The sequence below is a fragment of the Telopea speciosissima genome, chromosome 4, assembly GCF_018873765.1.
Source record: "Telopea speciosissima isolate NSW1024214 ecotype Mountain lineage chromosome 4, Tspe_v1, whole genome shotgun sequence".
Lineage (NCBI taxonomy): Eukaryota > Viridiplantae > Streptophyta > Magnoliopsida > Proteales > Proteaceae > Telopea > Telopea speciosissima.
The window spans coordinates 11,803,500-11,822,991 of NC_057919.1; the positions used below are offsets into that span (position 1 = coordinate 11,803,500).

The 19,492-nt window shown below is 38.0% G+C and overlaps 2 protein-coding genes across 2 annotated transcripts; both read left to right on the forward strand.

Annotated features, from left to right (window-relative positions):
- The first annotated feature begins 5,794 nt into the window (after positions 1–5,794).
- On the forward strand, positions 5,795–8,387 carry LOC122658965 (aquaporin AQPAn.G-like). The gene is made up of 3 exons (XM_043854133.1): positions 5,795–5,877; positions 6,571–6,640; positions 7,615–8,387. The coding sequence occupies exons 1-3, from the start codon at positions 5,795–5,797 to the stop codon at positions 8,362–8,364; spliced, it is 903 nt and encodes a 300-aa protein (XP_043710068.1). The 3' UTR covers positions 8,365–8,387.
- A 6,388-nt stretch (positions 8,388–14,775) lies between these two features.
- Positions 14,776–16,074, forward strand: LOC122658966 (probable aquaporin TIP3-1). The gene is made up of 3 exons (XM_043854135.1): positions 14,776–14,903; positions 15,019–15,115; positions 15,331–16,074. Exons 1-3 carry the CDS (start codon positions 14,776–14,778, stop codon positions 16,072–16,074), a joined length of 969 nt encoding a protein of 322 aa, XP_043710070.1.
- Positions 16,075–19,492: the final 3,418 nt, after the last annotated feature.

Sequence of the window (19,492 nt, forward strand, 5' to 3'; positions counted from 1 at the left end):
CCGATTTTAATTGATGATGTATAATAGTGGGTTATATATTACAATCGCTATATACTAATATATAGCAACAGTAATATATTATCGCCAGTGATTATAGACGTATAGCATCGATAATATATTACCATTGTTATATATGAATATGATATCCATTGGTTATATAGCAATGGTAATTTTTTACTGCTATAGAAAGGCCTAGTAGCAGTAAAAAATATCATCGCTATAGCTTTTGTGTCTCTGTTACCGAAGCGTTCATTTCCTGTAATGTGATTCTCTGAATAAGCTGTTTCAACAAATTAGACTTTTTAACGCTAATACAATTCATGCCCGTAAACTATATGATATTGTGAAATGGAATGACAAAAATGTAATTATTTCAGTCACTTTAAGGGGGTTTTAAGTTATAGCCATCTAAGGGTGCGTTAATTATAAGTAAATATTTTGTTTACCAGTTAAAATATAGAATTTTAAATAAATAAATTAATGGGAGAGGAATGGGTATGCTAACGGTACCGTAAGCTAACACCCTATGGACTTGAGGATAAGGAAAGGTCAAGTTGGGTTTCACAATTGTTAGGCCTTGGCAGGGCCAGCTCGACGTTGTATTAATTTATTATATAATAAATCAAAAAGTGGGTTATAATGCCATGATGGGCTTTGCTAATTTCACTATTAAATGGGCCATCAGAGCCAACCAGGGCCGGGCCGAGCTTAGAAAAATCCTGCCAGGGTTGGGCTGGGTTGAAGGTAAACTTGGCCCTGGGAAAGTTGGGCTAGACTAGGATGAAGGCCAAGCCCGGCCCAGCCCGTCCCGTGACACCCGTAGAAGTAGATGCTCATCTAGAGAAATCTTCTACAAGTGCTTGCTCAACTACAAATACTTTGGCTAGAGGTTATGTATGACAGTTCCAAAATTGACTGTGAGAGAAGGCTCTCTCTCTTCTCTTTGCTACATCATTGTTTATTATATACAACATAAATTGATGGTATAATGAAGTTTGTTTCTCTACTAGTGATCTTCATCCTTGTAGCAATCTTTTTCCCATAAGTTTTATACTTTTGCAAAAATGGAAGGACCTGATAGATTGAAACAAATAGCTATTTGAAATCAGAATATGTATGTGAGTGGGAATGAGAATAGGGGGAAAGGGAGTGGGGAAGGAAGGTTTTCTGTCATTACTACCTGCTATTCAAAGAAACAATGATGGTGCAATTTATATCAATTTTCTTGGAAAAATAGAATTTTATGTGAGCGTTTCTTTAAGAGAAGAAGTTAGTGTGATGTGGAGTGTGGCTTTCAATAGAGACTGAATGATTTGTGGCCTTGTATTTGTGGGTCCTTGGGTGCAGGGATTTGGAAATCATTGTTGATTGTAAAGAAGAAGCCTTGGTGTTCAGGTTAAATTAGGGGTGCAAGTTTGGCCCTGTTGGCCTGAACTCGTCATGAGTTCGAACAGGGTGTGAAATGATATATTTGGCCCTGAGGGCAGGTCAAGACTAAAATTTTTTTGTTCTGAGTCAGGGTCAGGTTGGATTAGGATTGAGGCGAGTCACGTTTTTTAAAAATTTAATACACTACATATTTATAAATTAGTAAAAAAAATGAAAAAAAAAATCAGATAAAATAATAAATCGCATATCAATGCATTTTGAGATTATACCATTGAACAAGAGAGGACGTTGAAGAGTTGTGGGTTTCTTACTGTTTTAGAATATAGTTTTAAAAAAATGACTAAACTCGTCGAGCTTGTCATGATTTGGATAAAAATGCCGAGTCTTGTTTGATTCAGACGATTTATGATCTAATCTCGTCATTTTTTACCTTGACATAGTCTATATTCAACACGATTCTTGATCAGGTTTTCCAAAATCTTGATTCGACTTGAACGACTTACCAAAAAAAAATAATAATAATGATCCTTACTATTCCGAAGTCCAATCAAAACATCAAATCATCTTGAACATAGGTGAAGTAAAATTTTGGCCAAAGGATTCTATACTTTTCTTCTTTTTTTTTTTTTTCAATAAAAGCCAAAGGATTATATACAGTTCATACTGATTCATTTTATGAAATAAATCACCAAAAGCAAGGGAAATCATGTTCAATTCTCTCATTATTTGCCAAGCACAACCAATATAGTATAAGCTCTGGTTTCCAACTTCTTTACATCACCAAAGGCTTCTGTATCACAAATATTCCATCAACTAATCTCATTGGGCACTCGAAGTGGTTAAAAAGTGGGTTCAAAGGTTAGACAAACTACCGGTTCAGGATGAAAGAAGAAAAATATTAGTTCAAAAGCTTCATACACCGCTACTTTTTTTTGTCCTAAACCATACACTATTTCTATTACTTTAAAAAAGTATAATGCTTTATCATTTTATACCTGGTCAAATTTTAGTCTAAAGCACGGAAAGTTGCACAAACTTTGATTTAAAGTTAGTAAAATTATCAAAATACTTGATAAAATAACATTTTTTTTAAAAATTTTTGCTACATATTCTTACTCATTTTAAGTTGAAATTTGTGTCAATGAGATGCTTGCCTGATCCTCTATCATATGGACTAACTCATATGTTGTAAGGTGACAAATTGTGAGTGTTATACTATACTAGGCATAATGACGGGGAAGAAAATCCTAAAATAAAAAGAGAATACTCTTCGAAAAGTATATCCATCTAAGATCATTATTACAGCCACTATGGTACAAAATCGATAATACCTACTACTACTCCCTATGCCCATACCAAAGTATCTAGGTCCATTGGTGAAGGAATTCCTTCTTTGTCACCGCTGAAAAGGAATTTATTACAAAAATGGGTAATGATTCTCTGAACCTACAACATAGCCTACATCTAAGATCATTATTACAACTACTATGTTTTGTTTTTTTTTTTTTGGTAAAAAATTGTCTCTAAGAGTAGAGTATCCTATAAGCTCATACACTTTTATTTTAAAAATAATTTAATTTAAATATCAGGAAAATGATTTTTGTGGGGGACTGTAGCCCTTGCACCCAAACACAAAGGGTGACGAAATGATCACCACTGTCCACTGGTCCCATAAAAAGTGGAAATACTTATCCTATTGATGCTTCCATACACACTCTCATCGGCCCGTGCAGGAGCCACTATCCCTCAGCAAGAACTCTTCCCTATAAATATCAGCCAGGATAAAAGGTGATTTTATTGGTGGAGTTTTTTTTTTTTGGGGTGGGGGGGATAGGGGATGGGGACAGGCCCAAGGTGGTTTGAGCTTTGATTGTGTTGGTTTAATCTAGAGTACATGAGTGGAGTCAAGTGAAGATGGGCTGATGTACCCTGTCCAGCCACTCAGCCCCAATTGAAGTTAAAATTTGACTTTGGAATCCATACTCAGAAAGACTCAAACCAAATATCAAATTAAACTCCATTATGGACTCGGAATTCTTCCAATTTTTTAATGGCAGTCAAATCAATCAAAATAAAAGTATCCCAATAAGTAGTAGTAACTAGTAAGTGCCCATTACAACACTATTAGAAATTGACCCGTTCCTACTGAAAAAAACAAAAGAAATTGACCCGCGTACAGATTTTAATGGGAAAACTGCAAACAGAACGGATGGCAACGGTTAGGTTTCGTTGATTCCGATTTTGACTCGGTTCCAAATCGCTTAGAATTAACGAAACAAAACCTTAAAAATTGAAATTGGGAAGAAGTAAAGATTTTCCATGTAATGTAATTGCATTTTATTTTTTTTTACTAATTTATAAATTAAAAGACAAGAAAAATAATAAAAATAAACAAGTATTCATGAAAGATGCCAAAATTGTAAGAAAATCAAAAAGTATTCCTGAAAGATGCCAAAATTGTAAGCATTGAAATTAATCAGAAGCAGGTCACCGATTCCACCATTTCTGATCCGATTTCTGAAACATGATTTAGAGACTTAATTTTTGTAAAAGACAATTTGATGTTCAACCATGAAATCATGGAATTGGGCATTCTACCCCTTCAGTGGCAGTTAAATCAATCAAAATAAGAAGCTAATTCAGTGTCCATTCAATTGGGGACTCTTCATTACCCGAGAGAATTGATCTAGTAAGAGCGAAAGTTCTACCAAGACCATAAACTACTACGAAAGACTCCCCAATGAGGATTTGTAGATGGTAAAGTGATATCATATACTCAATATTGGCAGCAAATTTTGTGGGGCATTTATGGAGATTTCTTCTTACATAGCCACTTTCTTTCTTTTTATTTTTTGACAAAAATTTTCAATCCCCTAACCCCTTGACCTTGTGGTTAAACTTTGGGTTCATCATCAATTCCATGCCTTATCGATAATAATAATTTAGTCTTATCCCAACTAAATGAGACCAACCACATGGATCCGTGACCTCCAATCAATTCTATTCGAGGTCATATTTGAAACAAGGTTTTAGCTATATATGCCTTTTTTTTATCACTTCTCCTAATGTCATTTTAGGTTTTTCTCTGGCTATCTTAGTTCCTTCAGATTGAATTAAATCAATCCCCTGTAGTGTATACTAGAGCATCCAAAAGCCTCCGTTGAACATGTTAAACCGCCTCAGATGACTTACTCGTAGCTTTTCATGTATCAAAGCTACTCTCAAATCAACTCTAATATGATCAATCCTTACTTTATTTATCTTAGTTTTGCTACCCATCCATCTCAACATCTTCATCTTTGCAACATTGAGCTTATGTATATGATGTTTCTTAACTGCCCAACATTCCACACCTTATTGTTCATGATCACAAATACCCTTTTTGAGTTCAATCTTGGGCGATTCTGATATCAATACTGATAAGAATCGGATGGATCGATCCATATTGGATGATTTTGCCCCCATTTTACATTAAAATTTTGTTTTTTGGATGCTTTTGCCCTTACCATGGATCAATATCGATCTTTGAAAATATGGTCTAGATGCCTATGGTGAATGGATTCTTCCTTCATGATGCGTGAACATACCCTTGTACTTCTTTCATCAAGGTTCAGAAATAGTCAACAAATATATTTTTGGTGAGGAAATTGAAATTATTTTAGTTGCATCAATTTAATATAGTTCAAGAATAAGAAATTCATTTGATAGTTCAATTTTTTAGAATAAAATCTCTATATTTCTTTGGGAGAGGGTGATGGTGTCAGGGCATGCAGGGCCAAGAAGGGATGGTGGTGCTGGTGGCGGCAAGGCGATGGAGGGGGTTATGTTTAACATAAATGCTTTGCCCATCAAATTAACCATATGCTCACTAAAGAGCAAGAAAATCAATTTCGATTTCAAACGTGAAATATCTCCTCAGCTATTTCAGAATTTCTATTCTATTTGATTTCTATTTCATTGAAATAAAGTGTAAAAATCAAACCAAACAATATATGAAATAAAGAGCACTCATGAAATTGAAATAGAAATCAGGCCTAAGACTTTTTGTGGGAGGCTTCTAAAGATTTCCTTGTACATCCTATCCAAAAGGGCAATACGGGTACTTGGAGATTCAGGTTTATTCCATAAAAAGGTTCCACTTCGAGCATCTATATTGGAGGTTTATAATTTATTGTCTACAACTGTTTTCTCCTACTCCTACTCCTACTCCTACCAAGAAACTGATATTTTTTTTTGATGAAAGAGAAATTGATATTTTAGACCTAATTAAATGCATCTTATCTGTCTTTTCGGTCGGGCCAATCAATCTTTCCTACCTTGTCTCTCTCTCTCTCTCTCTCTATATTAACTCTTGAAGCACAATCCACACAATGAACTCAAGAAGGCTAAAAGGCTTCATAGAAATATGGCAGCAAATGCAGGGTTTGCCAATGAAGAAGAGAGTCTCTACCACAAAGTCCAAATCCAACCTGTTTCTTCTACACCAAGGCAAGTTAATACTTCTCTAACTTACTTCAAAGATCCTTGCCAATCCAAACTCAAGATATAGGATCAGTCTCCATCGATACTTATTTTTCTTATTTTTGAGATTTTTAATATTTAGAATTAGTTATGAGATCAGTCTCCATTGATTCCGAGTTGAATCATCTCTGAATTATTCGGAAACTGATCATGTTGGCTTGAACTTTGGGGTTTCCCTTGCATAATTAAGAATATTAATTCAATCCGATATGGTGATCAAGAGTAGTGGCTTGGAGATCAAAGGAAAAGAATCGGGAAGGAACCGGTCATATGGATTCATCTCTAGACCTTCTTTCCTCCCTCGAATGGTTCTTTAGGTAACCTCCTTTGTTGTTTTGCTTTTGTTTTCTATCTTTGTAGATTATTCTTCCATATAGGATACTGATTTGTGATTGTTTTGATTTGGCCTCCACGAGATTTGTACGTTCTTCTTCTTCTGTCATGTTAAGTTTAATTTGTATAGACTCCAATTAGATTCGGTGTCATGGGTCCTATTAGGTCTAAGAGTTCTAAGTTGTAACAAGACTTGGTGTCAGAGTTAGGGGTTTTTATGACATTTTAAATTTGCATTTATGTCAATCTAACTACATTTCATACAGATTTTTAATTTTTTTATTATTAGGGTGCTTAAAAGTAGATTCTCTTTATGGGTCTATGCAGGTTGAAAGATGGTAAGAGTGGAGACACTTGGAAGGCTAGGTTGGGATTGGAAGAGTTCTCTTCCTTGCAGGTTGGTGCAAACCACTAAGTGAAGAAGAAGAAACAAAAAAAAAGACCGATTTTCCCTCCACCCACGGTGACCAAGAGGGAAAAAATTTTGCTTCTACGCCCATAACAGGGATGTTCCTGCTACAAGGCTGGCAGCCAAGGAAATGGAATAGTTCACTTCCCCTTTGGGTTTATAAATACCCTTTTAGGTTTTAGTATTTTCTAAAATATCCCTTAAGATCCCATTTTCTTGGCTGCCAGCGTTGTAGCAGGAACATTCCTGCTACTAATGTTGCAGCAAAATTTCATCCAACCAAAGAGGTGGGAAAAGGCAAGAATATGAAAAATTTTTTGCTGCTACACTTATAGTAGGAATGTTCCTGCTACAAGGTTAGCAGCCAAGTAAATGGAATAATTCACTTACCCTTTGGGTTCATAAATACTCTCCTAGGTTTTAGTATTTTCTAAAATACCCCTTAAGATTCTATTTCCTTGGCTCCCAGCCTTGTAGCAGGAATGTTTCTGCTACTACTGTAGCAGTGATATTTCGTTCCAAGAATATGGGGAGGATATTTTGGAACATACCAAAACCCTAGGAGGGATTTGTGAACCCTAGGATGGTGGGTGAACCGTCGTCTTTGGGCGGAGGAAAACTATTACCTTATGAGTCTTCATAATCTGCTGACTAGGATGATTGATTGTATATTCATTGTATAGCTTGATTCTAGGTCTAGGATAGTTGAGAATAACTTGATCTTAGGAATCATGTTGATTGTATATTCATTGTATAGCTTGATCCTAGGACTATGTTCGGTATTTGAATTTTGTATCTCTTGTATATATGGACACCTCCATATCAATAGAAGGTAACCTATTCCATTCAAATCAGTGTCTTTAGTATTTCCATATTATACAACTTTAATATAACAAATAAATGCCCTTTGATATAACAAATGAAACTGACAGAATTTTTAACATTTGTGTATATAATATCAGGTGTGGCGAGCATCCATAGCAGAGCTTCTGGGCACGGCCACATTGGTTTTCTTAATAGACACCATCGTTATCTCTTCAAACGAGACAGACACGAAAGCACCAAACCTCCTTATAGCCTTCCTTGCCACACTTGTCTTTACAATTATTCTCCTCGCCACCTTCCCAGTCTCCGGTGGCCACATCAACCCTGTCATCTCCTTCTCCGCCGTACTTGTCGGCCTCATCTCTGTCCCTCGAGCTATCATTTACATTTTAGCCCAATGCATCGGTGCCGTACTTGGAGCCTTGGCACTCAAAGCCGTTGTCAGTAGCGAAATCGAGAGTTCCTTCGCGCTTGGTGGCTGCACCCTCACCGTCATTGCTCAGGGCCCAGATGGGCCCACTATTACAGGTATTGAGACGGGCCCAGCACTCTGGCTTGAGATCATATGCACCTTCGTGTTACTTTTCGCTTCTGTATGGATCGCATTCGATCATCGCCAAGCCAAGGCCCGTGGGCCTGTCATTGTGTTTTCAATCATCGGTATCGTGGTGGGCCTGTTGGTGTTTGTCTCGACGACGTTGATGGCGAAGAAGGGTTACGCTGGTGCAGGAATGAACCCTGCACGGTGTATTGGGCCGGCAATTGTTAGAGGGGGACACCTTTGGGACAGGCACTGGGTCTTCTGGGTCGGCCCAGCTATTGCTTGTGTGGCATTTTTTGTGTACACGAAGGTCATACCACGCCAGCATTTCAAAGGGCAAGACTAGTTCTTTTATGGCTTCTTCACCACCTTCACGGCTTCACCTAGCATATATAAATAAAATTGTAAAGGTTTTACCGATCTAATGGGCCCGTCCACTAGCCCAGGCCTTTTAATACAAAGCTATGTCAAGTATGGGCCGTGCAACGTCTAAGATGGGCCCGTCCCATCCAATCGACATCATGGAACGAAAGATGGAAGATATCCTCCAGAGAAGCCCATCCAATATGGTTTTCAGAAACAAAAACTTGAAGGGAAATAAACGAAAGTGGCATTAAATAAAAATTCAAATGAATATTTTTATAATTAATTATTATCTAACCTGATTGTATAGCTAACTCCAAATCTAATTGTTTAAATTTTAGTTTGTAAATCATTTCATTTGAATTTAAAAAGAAAAATATAGATTACATGCATTTTACGAATTTTTATCCGCTGCTGTGCACTTCAGCGCTGCTGTGCCATCGTGCGGCGTAGCAGCGGCCATGTATGCACAACAGGCCTCACTGTGCACACATGGCCGCTGCTGCACAGCATGATGGCACAGCAGCGCTACAGTGCACAACAGCGGATAAAGGTCCGCATTTTACCCATGTGTCTGGGCCACGCGACCAAGTGTTTTTTTAATCATTCGGCATCATGATTTCAGTTCTCAAAAATCGAATCGGTATGGGTCTTGGCCGATACAGATTCGGATCACCCAGTATCAGGTTGAATCGAACAGATTTACCCCTGTTTTTTAAGAAAATTTTGTTTCTTATTACCTTTTTACTCTTTACTCGTACCACTAGATTCTGGATCGGTATTGGATTGATTAGATTCGAGATTACAAACATGCATTGTGTTTAAGGGTGTCAATCGGTTCGGTTCCAATCATTCGGTTTTGGTTTCATGCCTTGATGGTGTCATCCGAAATCGAACCAAGAACTGAGTTGGTTCTGTAAGTGGAAATCGAATCCGAACCTGCTCGGTTCGGTTCAATTACGATTTTCAAATTCGATTTTCCAATACGGGTCTAATTCGGTTCTCCAATACGGTTTCATTTCGGTAGGCTGTCAATTGTTGTTGCCTTGCTGTGTTCTTAAGAAACTCCATTTGTATAAATAAAATGCTCACAAAACTTTAAAAGGATCCAGAAATATTAATAAATAAATAAGAATCCTAAATGAGTTCTCCACTTAGATCTTATCTTTTGGCTTACCCATCATTAAATTTGAGAAACAAATCAAAATTATAGATCCAGAAGGAAAGACAACACCATAAAAAAAAAAAAAGGATATAGAGTTTTGAATTTAATTGCGGTATTCGGTTCGATTTTGGTTCAAATCAATGGTTTTTAATTAAAACCGTAATCGAACCAAAGTAAATGCTCATATATCAGAATCAAAATTCGATTCGGTTCGATTCGATTCGATTAATTCTGCTTGATTACGGTTTAGTTTGGTTTTGATACCCTTAATCGTGGTGATGCTCTTTTGTTTTTTGAATTTTTGATATGTACAATGGGGCTGTTGTAAAAAAAATTTATGTTACACTAGTAGCCAAGGAAATGGAATAATTCACTTCCTCTTTGAGTTCATAAATACCTTCCTAGGTTTTAATCTTTTCTAAAATACCTTTGTAGTAGGAACATTTTTTCTACAAGTGTAGCAAAATTGCGATTAGGATGTTGGTGTTTGTGTCAACGTCTCAACGATGAGTCCAAATCCTCTACTTCCGCCTGCCCCTACGTCCGTGTACGTCCTACACACAACGGAAGTAAAGGATGTCGATTCCTCTACGATTGCAAAGGGGTACACCGTATACTGGTGTTCGGATGAACCATGCACGATTTATTTGGAAAGGCTTTGTGGTCTTTGGGCCGGCCCAACTATTACACGATGGTCATACCATGTCGTCATTTGGAGGCGAAATAGATTCGTTACGACTTTCTTCACTACCTTTCACACGCAACTCGCACCAAAGCGTGAGGCACGCCAAAAAGTGCCGCTTGGCGTTCCTCATGCACTCTCATGTTCTTAAACATGTTCTTATTTGGACCATGTGGGCCCCCCTATTGAGGATTCTTGAACCACGATTAGTGTGGTTTGGGAGATTAGCCATACGCAAGCGGTATAAGATACACTATCCTATACAGTATGTCGGAAGTTCACCTATCAAGAGAGAAAAAAAAAAAAAGGTTTTGCACAAGGTGGTAAAGAGATCATGTCATACAAGGAGGATATAGTATAAAGACAGAGTGTTAGTGTACCCTCTACGGTGAACTCTTAAAACCTTTTCCCTTAATATAAAAATATCACTGAAATAATTTAACACTTTAAGAAACATATATTTTAAGGGATAATATTTTTTACCTAGGAGCGGAGGATGTACTAGCACCTCCCACTCTCCATCTCTCTCCTCAGAACAGTGTGGTAATTTCTTATAAGGAGAGAGAGAGAGTGGGAGATGTTAGCGTACATTCCAGTTCCAAGCAAGAAACTGCTTCCCATATTTTAATAAGGATTGAGTTTTCTTTCAACTTGATGGTCATCATTGTGTTTGGATGGGTATCAAGAAATAGTGAAAGGCATTTCAGACCTTCAAGATATACGGGAGTAATGACGAGCTTAGATTTGTTGGTAAACTTTTATGTGGCTGAAGCAAAATTCTTCCTTTTTAATAATATTTTAATAAATTTCTACGTACAACTAGTTACAAGAATGAATTATATAGCTGGCAGTTTCCCATCAACCACAATGAATAAAGAATCCTTTACCATTAGTTTTGGATGTCTTGGGATGGATATTTGGAACACTTGGAGGGGCATTTGACTTTGTACGATATGGAACAAAGTAATAATGATTCATGAGACCTGGCTTTCCTCTAGCCATGGCGTGAGCTGGAGGATCCAGCTTAGCCACAACAGGGGAGTTTGGTCATTTCATTGGGAGGGGCCTGCCTGTGAAATGACCAAAATATCCTTGTTTTGACAGAGTTGGATCTTCCTTTTTTTTGCTAATGATCAGCAAGGTGTGTATTAATTATGAAAAAAAGACAAATGTACAACTGAAAACAGCTTTAGCTGCATTACTATAGTCCAGAAAAGAAAACTCAAAACTCAGTGCCCCCAGGTACTTAACAGAATCTGTATGGTGGCCTTGCCATGGCTGCCCAATTTGTAGCATTAACTATGAACCTTGGAATTGTATTCCAAGTTTGAGTAGTCTTTGTTCTTGCCGCATGATTTGCAAGGGAGTTAGCCGGGGCATTGCCTTCCCTGAAACAATGAGTGAAGCGCCATTGGATATTGTCAAGGAATTCTTTAGTCGTCCACCATTCCTGAACAAATCTCCTAGGTAACTTGGCTGCCAGAATAGAAGACACCACTACTATAGAATCGCTCTCTACCCACAGTTTGTTTGTTCTTAGTGCTTGAGCATCCTTGATGCCTATAAAAAAGGCCACCATTTTAGCACTGAAATTAATATCAACTCCCTTATAAGAAGCAAAAGCTCTAATCACAGCACCATGATGATTACGAATTAGGCCCCTTGCCCCTGAAGTCCCCGGGTTTCCAAGTGATGAGCCATCTATGTTGAGTTTCCACCACCCAATTGGTGGTTGCCTCCATATTACTTCCACCATTCGCGCGCTTGGGGTTTTGGCAATTTTTAATCCAAGTGATCTCGCCAGTATCAGCTCTTGAACTGATTTGATGTGAGCACCTGAAGTTCTAGAGCACTCTGAGACTGCTCTAAGGCATTGCTTCACCACTAGCATTGGAGTGCTTTCCTTATTATCATATCTCCGTTTGTTCTCTCTAACCAAAGTTGTTGGCAGGTAATGGTTATTAAGATCTTCCAAATACTTGGTAGAGGTACCACTTTGGACTTCCTTTGCCACCATGAGAAAAATAGTTCCACCACGACTGGAGGAGAGCCAAATTCTGATTCATGATCCTAAATGGATATACTTTTATTTTTTCCAAGTCTCTCCTCCAAAAAAATATTTACATTTCCCTTACACCCAAACGGAAAAGGTCTTTAATCACCTGGAGTGCAGTGCCATAACCACACCATATCAGGTTGGTAGAGATGTCAGAGGTTACATAAGCCCCAAAGATATGTTTCCCGTTTAAGAAATTTCAACAAAATAATTAATTATCTACTCTCTTTGTTGTCATCTGAGTCGACTTTGCTTCAATTTTTATTTGATTCGTTTCTTAAATTATTGAATTAACTAGGACCACCTTCATCCACCTAACACTCTCGAATATTAGTTTATCCACTCTTGAAGGGTTCATGTTAATTAATCGTCATTAGAGTAGCGTGTTTAATTAGAGTGCTTTTAAATATATTATCACTCAATGTGAACGTTTATCATTAAATAAAATAGTTTATGACCTAAAAGCCCACTCTATTTTATACTTATTCTGTTTTGACTATAATTTTTATTCTTAAGGTTCCATTGACTTCTAACTGGAAAAAACAATTGTTTCTATGATAAAATTTGTACATGTAACTTTTTTTTAATAGAAAAATATCTCCACCGTTTGTTTGTTTGCGATTTGTAAAATATGTTGTGAAATGCTCCCTAAAATGTTACAATGTTCATTTGGCTTGGAACAAACATTTATGCGAAGTTTTTGGATATTTTTTCATCTGAATAATTCTATTCCTAGTTCAGGTGCAAAATTTGTTAATCGAAATCTCGAAAATGTTTGAGTGCCCACGCCCCTATTTTTTCAAGTAATTGAGCGAAACAAGAAATAGAAAAATCTGTAGAATTTTGTGCCCGCTTGATAACCTTTAAGGTGTTTCTGTTCTGGTTATGTGTTGAGAAACAACAAAACAGTATTTTCATTTTTTGTGCTGAGAAACCGTTTTTGACCCGTTTGGTAAACTTGTTATTGGAAACAAGCAAAACTCCTTTTTTAAAAAATTAACAAAAGGATATGTTTGGCACACCTTTCCAATTTTACAAAAGAGCATGCTGAACGAATATAGGAGTTTTTATCGGGCACACTTTTCCAATTTTCAGCCTAGAAACAACAGAACATGTCCAATTATGTTCTGTTAAAAGTCTTCCAGGGAGCATAAATTTTGATTTATGTTTCCAAAAACAGTCACAAAAAATACTTTGTTATCAAGCGATTTTTAGGTGTTTTTCCGTTTCTCAGAATGGAAAAACACCAGAAACTGTTTCTCGTAAAATTATCAAGCGGGCAATAAGTTTTTTTTTTTTTTTTTTTTTTTTTTCCTCCTATTTTAAAGTATTTTAAATTGAAGCAAATTATGCCTAAGCTTAAAAATGAAGAAAGGAAGGAAGGCCACACAAACTGTTGTAACTAATAGAATCTCTTTCTTCATCCCTACTTGATTGTGCTTCCTATGTCCTCTCACAGAGTCATCGAAAAATGATGCTTTTCACGATACCTCTGCCCCCTAGGGGATACCTAGGCATGTTTTCTCATTGGCCCAGACGCTGGTGTAGAGACCATGCAAACAATTGGTGATCTCATGCCCTTATTTTATTAATGTAATATACCTTCTCCCTTTATTTCTAATAGGCCCACCGATATGAGGTGGGAACCTTAGCGAATCTCCAACCCCACCCCAAAAAATAAAAAAAATATCAACGCAATCTACAAGCTAGCTTCTAGATTCTTTTCTCATTCTTGAAGGTTTGAAAAAAAAATCACTAAATTTTTGACAATTATTATTTCCTCGTATGTGGGAATGCTAAATATCCAAAGGATTTGTGATTAATGCCATTTCGTGACTTTTTTCATGTAGTAAGTATGGATGGGTTCATTTGATACAAGATGCTATCAGTTTTTAGCATGGAATAAGTTTGAAAATTTTGAAAATTCAACATAAAAGGCAAAATGGCAGGCCACGCCCAGATACAATGGGAACCGAAATAATCGTCACGCCCTTCATGAAAGGTGGAAATTTTGGCCCATCTAGATGCCATAATGCGCGTTTTCATTGACTGTCGTGTGTACATATAAGCCACACCTAGATATAGTAGGAGCGAAATGATCGCTTTTCACCCTTGAAATGCCACAATATGCGCTCTCATTGGCTTCCATGCACACGTGGCCCCTATGCTCCTCTCTCCCAAGAAAGAAAGTTCAAAGTTTCATGCAATCCATAATTGAGAGATAATTGTAAGGTTTTCTAACACAAGGACTTGCCATGGAAATATATGACCTCGTGAAGAATACATTGTTTAGCAGATTTTTTTTTTGTTTGGTTTAACTTGTCACCCAAATGAGAATTAATTACCCTAAAACTTGCGTAATTGACCAAATATAAAATTAAGTAGTGGTATTTGGCTATTCCTATAAATTGCCCTTCTTGCTAAAGGAGTTTGGTGTGCCATTCAAAGGGGAAGGCGGAGACAAACAAAGAACACCCAGGAACAGATATCGATGGACGCAAATGCAGTAGCTATGAATAACGAAGACAGTCTCCGTCTTCCCCACTCCGTTGGTCACAGTAGCAGAATCCATTCTCTTGGTAACAGTAAGAGAATCCAACCTATCACTAATGCACTGAGGTAAATACATACTTCTATTATAGCTTATATGAGCTTAGCCTGGCCTTTGTGAGCTTCCCAGTAGAGAAGAATAATTTTTTTTTTTTAAAGAAATTCACTTTATGGGTTTTTGCAGCTTAGAAGTCATTAACAGTGGAGATGAAGAGAAGAAGCTGAAAGAGCCTGCTACTTTGAGTAAATGGTTGCGATTGGAAGAGTTCAGTAGCTTGGAGGTAGGTCTAAAAACTGCTAAGTGTAGAAGAAGGCTGTGTTTGGTATGTATTCTTGGAATGCATTTTAGGTCGATTTCAAATAAATGATAAAAATAAAATGAAATTGACCTAGAATACATTCCAAGAATGTATACCAAACACAGCAGAAGTGTTTGTTTTTTGTGACATTCCCATTAATTAATTAATTAATGCTTTTTTTTTTTAATGTTTATTAGACATGGCGAGCAACCTTTGCAGAATTTCTAGGCATGGCCACGGCATGTTTTGCAATGGATGTGATGGTCGTCGGCACCTTAGAGACGGACCCACAAACTGGAATCCTCTTAATGTCTATCCTTGCCGCCATCATCATCTCAATTATGCTTATCGCCACTTTCCCAGTCTCTGGTGGTCACCTTAACCCAGCCATCTCCTTCTGCGCCGCACTGATGGGCCTCGTCTCGGTGTCTCGCGCTTTCATGTACATTGTAGCCCAAAGCCTCGGTGCCGTGATTGGCACGTTAGCATTCAAGGCCGTGGTCAGCAACCAAATCGGTACTACTTATTCGTTTGGTGGTTGCAACCTCGGCGTCATCGTCCAGGGCCCCAACGGACCCTACACTATGGGCATTGGAACTGGCCAAGGGCTTTGGCTTGAGATCTTATCCATGTTCATGGTTCTTTATTCCGCTGGAAGTATTGGGTTCGTTCGTAACCCAGCCCTGTCAAAGGGCCCAGTTTTCAATTATTCAATTATCGGAATCATGGTAGGGATGGCGATATATGTGACAGGGACGGTGACACAGGTGAAAGGGTACCCTGGTGCAGGGTTGAACCCTGCACGGTGTATTGGACCAGCGATTGTTATGGGTGGACACCTTTGGGACAGGCATTGGGTTTTCTGGGTGGGCCCAGGTATAGCGTCCGTGGCGTTTTATCTTTACACGAAGATTGTACCAAGTCAGCATTTCTACGCGTAATACTAGTTCCGTTACCGTTGCTCCGAATCCCGTCTTCCTAGATATCTATTTATGAACTGTAATGAATTTCTATGTATTTTTACATAAAAAAGAAATCATCTGTGTAAAGAGCTATCCAGTGTATGAGAGAGACTTCGGTATTGTAGGGTTTGGAAGGGGCAAATTTATGAATGCAGCCTTACCCCTGGGTAACTTTTTTTGTACTAGAAAAATTCTCCACTTTCTGTTTGCAATTTGTAGAATATGTTGTGAAATGCTCCCTAAAATGTTACAATGTTCATTTGGTCTAGAACAAACATTTATGCGAAGTTTTTGGATAATTTTTCATTTGAATAATTCTACTCCTAGTTCTGGTGCAAAATTTGTCAATCGAAATCTCGAAAATGGAGTACCCAAGGCCCTATTTTTTAAGTATTTGAAAAAAACAAGAAATAGATATATCTGCTGATTTTATTTTTTTTTCAATTTTAAAGTATTTTAAATTGAAACAAATGGAGCTGCTGCCCAATCACAATGGTTTTCGACATGTCGCCATTTTTATTCAACATAGCTCTCCAAGTCTTCACAGATTCTTTAACATCAGTTGCAAGAGAAGACTTATTTGCATAACCTTCTTTGGTTTTCATTGGCTCAACCACGCTTCTCTTTCATAACATGGTTAGTCATTTGAGGAAGGTTCACTACACGGTGTAGATGTTAGGGTTTAGGGTTTAAGCACAAGGTTGCTTAAAGCAATACACTCTGCATATCAAGTTTAAAATAAACGGGTTGCTGCCTCCAGTTAGTATTTATAAGAAAGACTAGGGTTTTAAGTTAGATAGGCTTTATCCAGTGGGGTTCACCACAACCTAATTCCTTATTCAAATAGACTTATATTTGAACATATATTAGGGTTATAGAATATACCCAACAGTAACAGTAGATTGGCATTGGGGTGTAAACACGGACATTTCATGTCCACTTTGTGGTGCAAGACCAAAGACGTTAGACCATTTGTTCTTCCAATGCCATTACTCAGCTGCGTTATGGAGAGGTGTTCTCAAGACCAATGGCTTAGCAAGGGATCCACTTGGTTAATGGCAGGAGGAGGTGACCTGGTTGCTTAAACATTTCTTGGGTGACTCCCTCATTAATAGCATCCGCAGATTCAGTTTTACGGCTACCATCTATCGTCTTTGGCCAGAGTGGAAAGGTAGGGTCTTTCGACAGCAACAAAGTCCTCCAGATGCTACACTAAATAGAATCCTATTGGAAACTCAGTTGCAGTTTACAGACCCATCGTCCACTGTGGCGCATCAGTGTGGTTTTCACACATCGCAACCCCACTCCCCACATTTGGCCCTTCCCACCATCGGGTTGGGTGGCGATAAATTGCGATGGATCGGTGCAAGGAGATGATTGTGGTTGTGTTCTATTCGCTCTTGCCGTGGGTATGAGGGATGGAAACATTCTGAGTTTGGAGCTCACTGCAATCAGAAGCACTCTTGTGAAGGCTAAGACAATGGATATTGGCCTTGTCCATGTCTGATGGGATTCTCTGATAGCCGTTCAATCCATTACAAGTTTCTATTACACACCATGGCACTGTCTGAGGCTAATTGAGGATATTCATGGCATGTGGGATCAATTTCACAGTTGCATGTTTGCTCATCAAGAACTCAACAGTTGTGTTGACTTTCTAGCAAACTTTATAAACTCCTGTCAGGAGATCCACCTGGACGTAAAAGGCCTTCCTTTGGCTGTTCCGCCCTAATTAGGGAAGGGACCAATGGAAGGTCTTCTACAGATTGTAAATTCCTTGTATCCCCAAATTATTTTATATAAAGCTCCCTTTTTTCCATAAAAAAAACAGTTGTCCTAACTAATAGAATCTCTATATTGACTCCTGCTTGGTAGCACCCCCTATGCACTCTCATAGGGCATGGTGAAATGATGCACCTGCCCCATAGGGGGATATCTAGGCATGTTCCCCATTGCCTCCAGACGTTGATGTAAGAGACCATGCGACCAAGTAGTAATCTCATATACTTATTTTTATTGAGTGTCAATGTTCTCTGTGCCGCAACACAAGCTATGCCCGAACACATGAGGGTGGCATTACCACCATTCGGGGGGCGGGGCGATCATTTTTGCCCACCCCCATGTATCTAGGCGTAGACTACGCACCCAGCTAAGGGTGACAATTTAGAACTGAAAACCAAAACCGAAAATGATCCTTTAAAATCGAATCAAATCAAACCAGAATAAATTGGTTTGATTTTGTTTCAAAAGCTATAATTTTTTGTCGGTTCGATTTGGATTTGGTTTTGAAAATGTGTTCCTATTCTTGATTTGGTTCAATTTTGGTTTCTATATTTTGTATCTTGAACTAAACCGAATAAACAAAATCGAACCAAATGACACCCTTAGCCCTGGCACAGAAAACATTTTTCCTTTTATTAATGTAATATATTTTCTCCCTTAATTTCTAATAGGTCCACCTATATAAGGTGGGAACCTCATAAATAAAAAAATCATGGAATTGTAACCTAGATGACATTCATACAGAACAGGATAGTTCGATTAAATCCAATTTAGCAAATCTCCCACCACCACCCAAAAAAAAAAAAAAAAAAAATCAACGCAACTTTATGGAATTCTAAACGTTCAATTTACAAGCTTCTAGATTCTATTCTCATTCTTGAAGGTTTGGAAATATTTATAATACACGTATGTGGGAAAACTAAATATCCAAAGGGTTTGTGAATAATGCCATTTTGCGGCTTTTTCATGTGGTAGGTATGGAAGGGTTCATTCGATTGAAGATGCTATGATATCACCACATAATTTTCAGCGGAATAAATTTGAAAAATTGAAAAAGGAAAAGTTTTCATACACCGGCCGTGAAAGAATGCATGGTTGTGTTTCCTCTCACAAAGACTTGGAATAGTCATAAACCCCCACCCATTAATTAATGCCTTGAAACTCTCACCCTCTCACATAATATGCTTAAACAGTCATGTATGAAAACTTTTTCCAATTGAATATTCAACATAAAAATAAAGAAAATATTCTTGTGGCCCTTATGGGGAGGGAATAGGCCACACCCAAAGACCATGGGGGCGAAAAGACCTCCCCACCCCATGAAAGGTGAAATTCTGCCTCTTAGATATCACAAGGCGTGCTCGTATTGGTTGCTGCACGCAGCCACACCCAAACCCGTTGGGGAGGGGGCCGGGGGGAATGATTGTCCTACCCCCATGAAGGATGGAGATTCCACTCTGAGATGCTACAACACACATTCTCATTGGCTGTCGCACACACATGATCCCTGCGCTCGAGAACACTCTCCCGAGAATAAAATTCAAGGTTTCATGAAATCCATAATGAGAGATAATTGTAAGGTTTTCTAGCACAAGGACTTGCCATGGAAGTATAT